Source organism: Nicotiana attenuata, unplaced genomic scaffold (assembly GCF_001879085.1).
Source record: "Nicotiana attenuata strain UT unplaced genomic scaffold, NIATTr2, whole genome shotgun sequence".
Taxonomy (NCBI): Eukaryota; Viridiplantae; Streptophyta; class Magnoliopsida; order Solanales; family Solanaceae; genus Nicotiana; species Nicotiana attenuata.
The window spans coordinates 72,404-83,648 of NW_017672343.1; the positions used below are offsets into that span (position 1 = coordinate 72,404).

The 11,245-nt window shown below is 35.4% G+C and overlaps 2 protein-coding genes across 2 annotated transcripts; both read right to left on the reverse strand.

Moving 5' to 3' along the window:
- Positions 1–446: 446 nt before the first annotated feature.
- On the reverse strand, positions 447–6,538 carry LOC109212855 (heparan-alpha-glucosaminide N-acetyltransferase-like). The gene is made up of 13 exons (XM_019376551.1): positions 6,251–6,538; positions 5,316–5,453; positions 4,998–5,079; positions 4,205–4,281; positions 3,841–3,938; positions 2,984–3,092; positions 2,636–2,752; positions 2,467–2,552; positions 2,282–2,348; positions 1,762–1,840; positions 1,307–1,398; positions 1,003–1,146; positions 447–896 (listed from the first exon to the last, which is right to left on the reverse strand). The coding sequence occupies exons 1-13, from the start codon at positions 6,479–6,481 to the stop codon at positions 861–863; spliced, it is 1,356 nt and encodes a 451-aa protein (XP_019232096.1). The 5' UTR covers positions 6,482–6,538; the 3' UTR covers positions 447–860.
- A 1,635-nt stretch (positions 6,539–8,173) lies between these two features.
- LOC109212856 (SKP1-like protein 1A) lies at positions 8,174–10,073 on the reverse strand. Its single transcript, XM_019376552.1, has 2 exons — positions 9,662–10,073; positions 8,174–8,535 (listed from the first exon to the last, which is right to left on the reverse strand). The coding sequence occupies exons 1-2, from the start codon at positions 9,956–9,958 to the stop codon at positions 8,362–8,364; spliced, it is 471 nt and encodes a 156-aa protein (XP_019232097.1). The 5' UTR covers positions 9,959–10,073; the 3' UTR covers positions 8,174–8,361.
- Between the last annotated feature and the right edge of the window lie 1,172 nt (positions 10,074–11,245).

Below are 11,245 nucleotides of genomic sequence, written 5' to 3' on the forward strand. Positions count from 1 at the left end.
AAGAACGATGAATAATTAATATGTGAGCCTCTTCCTTTTATTTAGAACTGGAATTACCTACACTTTAAAGAGCTCATATTGATGGACTCTTTATAAAATACTAAAATGATGAGAAATCCAAGAAATATAACTTTACAACAGAGTTGATAGAAAACGGAAAAGATAAGATTTTCTAATGAATGATGAACTACAAGCACCAACGACCACACCTCAATCTCAAGCAAGTCGGAATCAGCTATATGAATTAGTATTACTTTCCATGTCACTCAATTTAAGCGTCTTTTAGTCGAATATTATAAACTTGTGCAGAGTTTCAATCAACGTCTACGCACAGGTAGAGACTTGTGCAGAGTTCCAATCAACATCTACACACAGGTAGAAGTACAGGCAGGGGCGGATCCACCTCCCCACCTACGGTTTCATATGGACCCAGTAAATTTTGTCCAAACAGTGTAAAATGTGTTTGAAAAATTTACTAAATATCTATAAATGTTACAATGTGAAACCAGTTTACTCGAGGTCTTTGCAGGAACCCATAAACATTAAATCCTGAATTTGCCTCTGAGTACTGGAATCAGGAGATAGGTCGAAGCAGCTGCATTACCATCAGAGCCAGTATGGCCAAGAGGGGTCATACAAGTCCCAATGCAGCCCTGATCCCTTCGTTTAGTATATAGTATATAAACATATTATTTCTAAAATTACCAAGCTAAACAGTGTAATTTTCCAACCCCTTGAGCGCATGTGGCTCCACCACTGTGCGAGTTGCGACCTTGTGCAGGGTAAGAGCAGCAAATAAAGTGTAGTTATAGTAACAGCCTTACAGTCTATACTATGCAGGAACTCAAGAAGCTGGCATATCATTTTTGTACACATCGCGTGACAATCCAGCGAACCTATTCAAGAGAACGCAGCAAAAAGAGGCAAGGATTATTTTCATCTCTCCAAGTTGAAAATTTGAGGCCATAGACATTATTCTCATTGAAATTAGATGGACCTTACTATGTTATTGTGAGGATCCCTCCAATAGAATCCTTGAATCAAAATGACAGCTACATTTGATATTATGAGAATAAAGATACCAAGAGAATGCTTCCCCATCCACTCTAACGCGAACATCAAGCGCCTCCAACCATACATATCGACCTAAACCATATAGCATCAGTATGACTCTCAACTGAGTTAAATATATATATGATCAATAAAATAAAGTACTGACATTTTTCGCTTGTAGAGCTAAACTACAAGTGATGCAACTAAAAAGTTGTTTATCCGAGCAAGGACGACTTATAGTTTCAAAACTCACCAGTACATACAGTAAACAAAATGTGATTCCAGCAGCGGCTGAAGTTACCAGCAGATAACTAATGGTGTACAACGATTTGTTGAATGGCACGCCTGAAAAGAAAAGTAACACCAACCTCACATGTCACAAGGACTACAGCCAATTTGTTAACGCCTCAAATTGATAATCTGATGTTCCATAGAAATAGGAATCACAACTGGAAACATGGAATGAAATCAGAATCTATACTTTGTATGGGACAACTGGAAAAATGTTTGTTTCTTGTAAGAAAAGTTACAATTATTCAACGTAGGGGCTTGTATGTTATGGTTTTCTAAATTTTGTTTAAGGGAAAAAGAAAAACAAAAAGAAAAGTTAGAGATTATTTATCATAAATAGCAACCAAGGTGTTATAGTTTGTCCGTGTGAACGAAAGGGATTTGACTTAGTACTTGAAAAAGAATAGATAGATATACCTGTCACAGCAAGGAAGAAACCAAGAAACAGAAGTGGAAATGAGAGGATGGACCAGTTGTATAGCCTTTCTTTATGATCCTGAACACAGTTAACAGAAAGACATCAATTGATCATACAATGAATAGAGTAACTTAACGGGCAATATAATTCTGCGCATGTGAATATGCATCAATGAACATTAATAGTTCTCTTCGTTCAGAATATATACTGCTATTTGATATGGCTTACTTTTTAATGCTAAAATTCTACTACCACTAAAGAAATACATACTTACAATATGATAGTGAAACCATTATTCTTGTAGCAGTTCTTTTAAAATATGTCAAACTAATATTGGGAAAAGTTTGTCAAGTAGTAGAAACTACATCAGCAAGGAGCATACTAATGGAAGCAAAACCAAAAGAAAAGTGTTATTCAATTGTCGCAGACCTTAAAGGCATTTCCCTGACTTTTTTCAAAAGGACTTCTTCTACGTTCACAATGCATCAATAAGACAACTAACGATACCGCATAGGTCACCTGAAATTGAACGAGAATATGGCCATATTGGAGTCCAATAATGCAGGCAACGGCAGCTGTTACGGAACTGTAAAGAGATTATAGATGGAAAAAAGAGGTGTCACGGGCAAAGATGTGCACTTGTAAGAATGCCTCTATTAGCAAAGGTAGGATCACAGGAGAATGTTTAAGGACAGAAATGCTACCCTAATATGCCTTCTGGTTCAAAAGGGGCATGGCACCACGAAGGGAAACTCTGCGGAATTCTGTCATCATTGAATCCCTTGCATTCCTGTGAATCAATATAAGTTCGGAGGGAAAAGCTGTGAGTTATAGACCGGCTAGTTTGAGAAGTTAAGCAAAGTATACAGTTACCTTTAGATTTCTATATACAGGCTTTGTGTATAGGTGATCTATTCCAAGAATAAATCGATCAATCATTCCAGCAGAATTACATGCAGGTCCAAGATCACCTCTAACAGAACATTTTACCTGCCAATGGTATACTATTTTATTGAATGAAAACAAACACATGTTACAATACTTCTACAGGATAATTACGGGAGTTATTACATGCTTAGTGCCAATAACAAACAATGTAGTTATGACAGTTCGCTCTCATCCTTAAGCTTCTGTCGAATTTTGCCATGTTGTTTGAAACTTGACCTTGTCTTCAGAATGCAGCAAAGATAAGGAGCAAACGAAAAGAAAACAAACGCTAACCTTGTAGATGCTGAGGTCTGTTGTCCGTGACACAGTAAATTCCCAATCAGGTACATACAAACCATATAACAACCAAGTATGTACAGCACACAGATAAAATGCAACACACCTATAAACAGAGGTTTTAAAAGACATCATTACATAACAACTAAACACAAAGCAATTACACAAGCATACATAATATCTATTCCTCTTTTTGGTCCATCCTATAAATTTGACCAATTTCATAGAACAAAATCTATTCACCTTCCAATAATTCAAACCTGATGTCATTTGACTTAGTAGCGACTAGTTATTCCACCTTTTCACTTTGGGTTTGTTTATCAGGAGAGTGTGAGTATTTAAAAATATGAGAACGACTTTTGTCGGGGTAGTGGATAATTATTTGTCAATATGACTGCAGTTGGACTGCAATAGTTGTAACTCTTAAAACTTCCAAAATTTCTTCTTGTATGTTATCAAACTATTAGTAGCTAATAAGGCCTAATGCAAATAATTAGGTGGAGGACTTGCGACATTCCACATGTTCAATGAACTTCTCAGAAAGCATAACGTTATGATATTATGCTTCCACTGAGAAAATGAATCAAACCGCTTACAGTATACACATGAAATAGTGAAAGCTGTCAGTTTATATCACCGCAAACCATTCATCAAAACGAATTGAAATGCATTGAGAAGATTTGACAGTAATCTGGACTCCAGTTTTAAGTAGATCTAATAGTACCTTCAGAACACATACACACACACAAAAAGTGCGCGATCAAGAAGTTCTCTGTGTTGAAAAATATTATAACAACTGATGTTAGGTTTCCAATCAAAAATCTCTATTATCATATTAGGCAAAGTCATCTTACCACTGCCAAATGTAATTACTGAAAATACTTCTTTTTATCCTTCGACGTGGAAGCCATATCTCGCACAAAGCTGCTATGATATATCCAACAGCTATTCTCTGTATAACCAAAAAAGGATTAGTATCTATGATAACAAATATAAGTTACTGCTTGCATGCATAGCTTGTTCCTTCTAACCTATTCTACATTTCTACTGCCTGTAGCCTGTCGGCCAGAGATTACAGAGTTTTCAAACATGATAAGACCAATCTCTACAAAATCTCACATACCAAGTTACGACTAGTATGTAAATGGCAACGCCAGGTAGTTGTAGCTTTCTAGTAATCTGATGGATAAATAACAAGTAAAACGCAAACAAGAGTACCTGCAGAATTCCCAGCCATCGCATTTTTTCAATGTCTACACCATAGGTCAACCCCGTTATCCCGTGCAAGTAACCTCCTGAAATAAAAATAACCATGAATTGATGATAAGTCAAATGCATTAATGCAGAAAAATGAGGATAGAGATAACGAAGGCAGAAGCCTACAGACAACTCATCAAGAAGAAAACAAGAAGATGCCACCAGACTGAAAGAAAAATGAAGGATCCAGCAATTAGAATATTAGAACAAATGTATAATTGGAAACTAAGTTACTTGATAGTCTACCTGCTACTAAAAATTGTTTTTCTTCTGGTGGTGTCTTTACTTTCTAAGGCCTCTGTTTGCTAAACAATGTCTACTTATGGAGCATCGCTTATCCGGTAAAACACCAAACTGTACCGATTCTAATAGTCAAGTCCCTAGTAGCATTTTTAGATTCTCATGCGATCTAAAAATGTGTCTACTGACGTTCTTCATTAATAATAGTCTAGTTTATTCCAGCCCTCTCTTGCTCATGCTGTTTGCTGTTGATTCTGAAAGCTTTTTGTTATAGGCAATTGCTTAATGCAATACACAAACTCTTCCGTTATTGAGCTCCTTTCACTTGTAAATGCAGAGTTTCGACCTTGTTGTGCCCCAAAATAACACATTTATTCGCTATAGTAATATTTAGGATGTACAAGATCCATATCAAAACGCATTACAAGACTGTAGTTGCAGAAAGTTTTAAACAAGTTGAGATCACAAGTGGAAAACTATATCCAGTGCAGTTGATACAAGCTAGTAAGATTACCTTGAAGAAAAACACCGAGGAGGAAAAGTTTCAACATCCTAAACACAGCTTTCAAAGTGGCTCCTTCTCTGTCTAAAACTTTCTGCAAATTTGGAAATAGGAAAGATTTACTAACTGCGAATAGTGGAATTCAACTAGTGATATGCATAATATAGTTAGCCTCAGATGGTTGACTATACATAAAATGGTACATCACTTATCAAGTCCAACGGCTATGCATTATAAGCCTTTTATTTTAATAAAGAAAACTACGCATTAAGCCTAAAGTAGAACAACTAGATTATAGGTATGTCTAATATGAAATCTGAGAGTAGATACCTTATATGCTATTGCAAGGGAAATTCCAGAAATAAAAAGGAAGAATGGCATCACAAAATCTGCCAAGCGTACACCATTCCACGGGGAATGAGCAATACTTGGGAAAATAGAGCCACCATAGTCCACAAGCATCATAAGCTGAATCAGTGAACAAATTAAAGTCAAAAAAGTTGATTATTTAGTGAAAGTTAACCCTAATAAAGGATAGAGATTACAGTATCAGCAAAACAGTACCTAAAAGTAGAACAAAGAACCTCTTGAGCAAGGATTATGGTCATTAAAAAATAAACATAGATTCCGCTCAATCACTGCCTCTATATTTGCATTATCAAGATTTCTTTTCAATACTTCTCTTTTTGTATCAACATTCAATTGGAGTAAAAGGAAATGAAAATTTTGAAGGAAAAATAAACACTATAAATGTAAACTAAAACACAAACACAACTACACAAGCGGGGGGGGGGGGACGAAGCGTAACATTTAATGCCTCGATACTTCCAAGGGCAGCCCGGTGCACTAAGCTCCCGCTATGTGCGGGGTCGGGAAAGGGCCGGACCACAAAGCTCTATTGTACACAGCCTTGCCTTGCATATTTGCAAGAGGCTGTTTCCACAGTTGAACCCGTGATCTCCTGGTCACATAGCAGCAAATTTACTACTTACGCCAAGGCTCCCCTTCAATGCTTCGATACTTCCGAAAACCCAAAATACATCAAGAATAGCACTTTCACAAAAATGCACTCGAACTTTTAAGATTAAAATTTTTCAAAACAGAAAGATAAACATGCAGAAGAAAGTATCAAAGTGAGAAAGACGTTAGATGACCTGTTGCATGCTTTGCTTGACCATCTCACGTAAACTTTTAGACAGAACATGGTTCAAGTTATAACTATTTTTTCTAAATTCAGTGAGAAAAAGGCAATGAAAAGCTTTTACCAAAACGCAGAGGCCACGAAATACATCGAGGGAAGCAACACGAGCAGGTTTAGCTTTCTTCTTCTTTGTTGCTGCTACTGCTTCGCCTCCACTCTCCGTTTGTTCTATTTCCATGGCGCGATTCCCCAACAATGGATGATCTTCCGCCATTGTTGAGATAGCAAATACACAACAACAGAGTGAAGGAGCTGTGAAGATAAAGGGGAAGAATGAGAAGGAGAATAAAAGCATATAGGGGAGTAGTAACGACCTGTTATCACACTTGGACCATTCACTACTCAATCGGTTATCCAATTTCCCGGGTTTTCTTTGTAGCTTTTAAACAACCACCTTTCGCTTTCTGTTAAAAAAAATAAAGTATATCAAAAACAATGCAGAAAGAGTGAGTTTAAAAGGTTATTATTTTGTTCTTTCTTTTATACTCCAAATATTACAAATGTTCTTTTACTCTTATATATGGGCATTCTCATAAGAGATTAATACAACATCGGTAATGTCATATCTTTGTAGGATTATTTTCTTAGCTTCTCTGTAGAATGGATCGGTCTTGAATTAAAAAATGAAATAAAAAAAGTTTGTTACTTGTCTGTTTCATTTTGCATCAAAATATAATTTAAAACAAGATTAGTGCTTATCTTGTAACTTGATTAACTATTCAAGATTTTTCTTTTAATGGTGGTGTTCACGTATCCACCTAAAGTTTAGACTGATGGGATGGGAGATTCAATATACCTTTTCATTTTTTGATAAGCTAATTGATAAGTTATAGAGGCCATGTGGTTTCAAATCTTTATTTTATTTGTGTTAACACCTCAATCTAGTCATAGATTGCTCCATAGAATGAGTCAAATTGGCCGGGGAAAAGTGAAATAGAATAATAATGCTGAACATCATAGTTGCTCCTTTCACGTTTGTTTGCGCTTTTGTGAATAACAACAACCCAGTAAAATCTCACTAATGAGGGTAGTTTGTACGCAGACCTTTCCCCTGCCGGAGGGTAGTTTGTTTGTGCTTTTGTGAAATGGAATAATAACGCTGAACATGAACTCTAAAGCCCGTCGACCAAATCAGTCCTCTTCGCATGTAATCCAAGAATATTTGATGATCCCAAACTTCCAAAAGCAAACACAATTGGTTTTAGGTTGTTTTTCAAACTACTCAATTCAAAAAGTTGGCTCTTAATCTGGTCAAATCAAAACACAGTTGATAGACACAGATTTACCAACTCTCCTTATTTTCCCATAAGGAGTTTGTTTGCTCAATAATTTTCACAGGAAGAACAGAGGTTGCATCACTTCTAAATCTTATACCTGCAAAAGAACAATCACTTTGAACCTTAAACTACATGCTGGGTGTTTGCCACTCCAAATAATCATGTCATCAAACACTTTATTGTGGTAACCTTAAAGATCGAAGAATTGTATAACCAATCCTGTCCTCCTTAACTTCTGCTACCAATGATAACATTCATCAAGCATGCTACTTTTATCTCCAAATCATCCAACTAATAAAGTATAATATCTCCCAAGTAAACAATTAACTATAATGTCATAAAAACAAGCACCCAACAACAACAGGTTCAATCAATCGTCTCATAGCTATTTTTTGATCAAGGATCTATTCTATAAGTCATATCCAACCCCACTAAATTAAAGAAGTATGATTTTGAGATCAATCTCTTAAATGCATACAACAATTGCACCATCAAAATTCAAGCTCAAAAGAATCTTGGATAAACCAAACCATCCTCAAGCATATTTTACCACTTAAGGACCAAACACCGCCTGTTTCCGAGATAATAATCCACCAATTCAAAGGACCACTTAAAACGATAACACTAAGAACAAACAACCAGCAATATACCAACAAAGATGTAACAGATTTAACACGATTCAAAAGCATTTCAATTTTGAAACTATCTAATACTCTAAAGATAAACCAAGTAAATATATATAGCAAAAAGAGGTTAACTGTCTTGGTTGAACAACGATGTTAAAAAGTACCAAACAAACAGCACGACATATCTATTACTAATATACGAGATTCTTAATAGCATCTACTAATATATTCAAATCTATCACCAGAATACGGAAACTTAATAGACATCAGATTCACTCAAAGGCCCAGGCATTCTCCCTCCTAACTTCCTCCTCTTCCTCAGGTGTGAAGTCATTCTTGATGTTGAAGGTCTTGCGGATCTCCTCCGGAGTTTTCCCCTTGATCATGTCCGCCACAGTCTGACAAGTGAGATCAAGCAGACTCTTGATGTTCAAATAGTTAGCAGCCTGAAAGTTACAACGGCAATGCTTATTAAACCTCAAGGAAAGGTTACCAAACATAAAGAACAAATGCTAGGTAGATAATGTAGAAGGTCCTTGCACCGGTCAAAAGAAACAAGAAAAATAAAACAAAGGATTCAAACGACCAACTTAGACGAATTAGGGATCCAGACCAGTTCATATGCAGCTCTTCTATCTCATTGTTTGAGAATTTAATTTAACTTACATATCAAATAAGGAAGTGTTAGTGACAGTGGAAGAATATATGAACTAATTGTTAAAAAGCTAGTCTGACAGTGTAAACATCACATCAAACTTTAAAATTTGAATAGTTTGGATTTGGATTTTAATAATTATGAAAGTGGTAAAGAGAAATGACTGTGTCAAAAAGTTTGGGAAGTATAAAATATGAGAGTACTAGATTAAAACTAGACAACATGATATCCAATCAGCCACCAAATGGGGTTCAAAATGCCCTGAATACTGAACAATGGAAATAACACGTACAGAACAGAAAGGATAATACACGAATAAGAACGTGCCTAAACTTTGTGGGAGACCTATGATTACCCCTGTACTTTATGTACAGCTTTACAATGCCAAAACAATTGATTAATTGTAGATTCTGTTCAACACATGTAGTTGAGTCAATGTTTAACATCAAAATGACCAAGTTCCTCCACAACTATTTCATACTCCGTCCATTCCAATTTGTTTGATGCATTTTGAATTTTGAGAGCCAAACGAGTTATCATATGCCTTTTAAATACTTTAATAACTATTAGTTATTGTATGACTTAGAACTTTTGGTGAAGTTTCAAACAAATTAAGATTCTATGCCCAAATTTGTGGTCAAAATTGAGAAATTTCATGCTCAAGATCCGAAATCTTTCCAAAAAATTGGGACATAGGGAGCAATAATTAGCCCATCAAATAACAGCAATAACCCAAGACACAACCAATAGAAGCAGAAATTATAAAGCAGCACATAAACATATAACAGCGGAAAACCGCTGAACATAAAATCAGGCAAATAAAGTACTTCAACTAATAAGTCAAAGACAACAAAAGCAAGAAAAACAATTTATAGCAAACACAATCATTACAAAAAAAAAAGTTAAATTTTTTATACCAAGATAAGATCAAAGAGAGTAGCCTGATCAACTTTGACAAAGTCAGCATCAAAGCTTTTCAAATCATCCTCAGAGGCTTTATCATCAGTCTTAGCAACAGCATCGACGTGGCGCTTACAGTACTCAATAACCTTAGCCAAGATCTTGCTTGTAACATTAGGGAGAGGGATACTGGTATCAGCACAATCGTCTTCGATCATGTGCTTTATGGTCTGTGATTCCAACGCCACCGCCTCTTCCACCTCGAAAGTTTCGCCGTCGGAACTCTTCAACACAATCATCTTTGAAGTAGACATAGTCGATTGAACAGAACAAACAAAAACGCAAACCCTAGGATTGTTAAACGAGAGAAATAAAGCAGACGGTAGAGAGAGAAAAAGTAGTGGAATTCTATTAGCTTTGGTTCTATAATTCTATATATAGGGCTAAAAAAATATTTACTCGCGTGTAGTGATTTAAAAAGAAAACATTACACCCGAATTAATATTGGTTAAGGGATTTTTTTTAATTTAAGTTTTGAATGTTCAAAAAAGAAATGATTTGGCACAACCGAACAAATAAAAACTGAATCATCCATATTGTAACTCGACTATATTTTTGTATCGCGTAAGAACCCATTTAGGAAAGCGCTCCCTACTATAGATTTTTTCATATCTAAAGCTCGAACTCGAAATATCTGGCTAAAGTAAGGGCTATCTCATCTACTGTACCACATTTTTTGGCTGTGACTCAATTTTTATATTGTGTGCTAACAATTTTAAGCTTCACGAAACAAAAATATTTTATTAAAGAAAATAAAGAAGAAGATGTTACAGATAATAAGTTTTCTGGTTGTTCGTTAAAGAAATTATGTAGTAATTTGAATTCTTTTCCTAGAAGTTAGTATTTTTTTCTTGGGAAATAAGGTGTTCTTCTTCCATAAATATGAGGTTTTTCTCCAATTATATTCTTGAGAATTTAATTTTCTTTGTTCTTCTCTTTACTATTATTTTACAACAGAAAAAAGTTAATAGAATTTTTTCTCACCTTCACCGCTTCGTTCACTTATTATTATTTTCAACTAATTAATAAGAGAAAATGATAGTTCGAATTCTTTTCTAAAAAGTTATCACCCTTTATTTTTGGAACAAGTTGTTATTCTGTCTTACTAGAGAATTCTAATCAATCTTATCCCTTCAAGTCGTAGCATTAGTTCACAATTCACATAACATCCTGTTAGTAATTTTGCATTGATCTAGTTTTTGTTTTTATAGCTTTGCCGTCCCTCAGCCCCTCTCCCACCTTTTCTATCTATCATTTTAGTGTGGGCTAAGACTTTTTGTTTTTCTTTTTATTGATTGAGACCTAGCCTCTCTTTTTTGGTTCGTAGCCTTGGGGTTATACACTTTTCCTTAAGGCAGAGGTTTTGCCCCGCTAGGAAAGAATGGAACTTCAAAAACATGTATCAAATTCCGCCATTTATCACAAAAGCCCATTCGATCCAAAAAGATGCTGCCAGCTTCTATATAAAAGTCGTTTTGCTTCCACCAAAGTTGACATAGTTCCTCTTACGATTAGTCGTAATTATTTATTTAATAGTTAAA

Coding starts and splice junctions, on each gene's coding strand:
- LOC109212855 (XM_019376551.1), bottom strand. CDS start 6,481: ATGCTTTTATTCTCCTTCTCATTCTTCCCCTTTATCTTCACAGCTCCT. Junction 5,080..5,315: donor CCCTTGCAATAGCATATAAG/GTATCTACTCTC, acceptor CCAAATTTGCAG/AAAGTTTTAGACAGAGAAGG. Junction 4,282..4,997: donor CCTCGGTGTTTTTCTTCAAG/GTAATCTTACTA, acceptor TTTTTATTTCAG/GAGGTTACTTGCACGGGATA.
- LOC109212856 (XM_019376552.1), bottom strand. CDS start 9,958: ATGTCTACTTCAAAGATGATTGTGTTGAAGAGTTCCGACGGCGAAACT. Junction 8,536..9,661: donor CTCTCTTTGATCTTATCTTG/GTATAAAAAATT, acceptor TGTAACTTTCAG/GCTGCTAACTATTTGAACAT.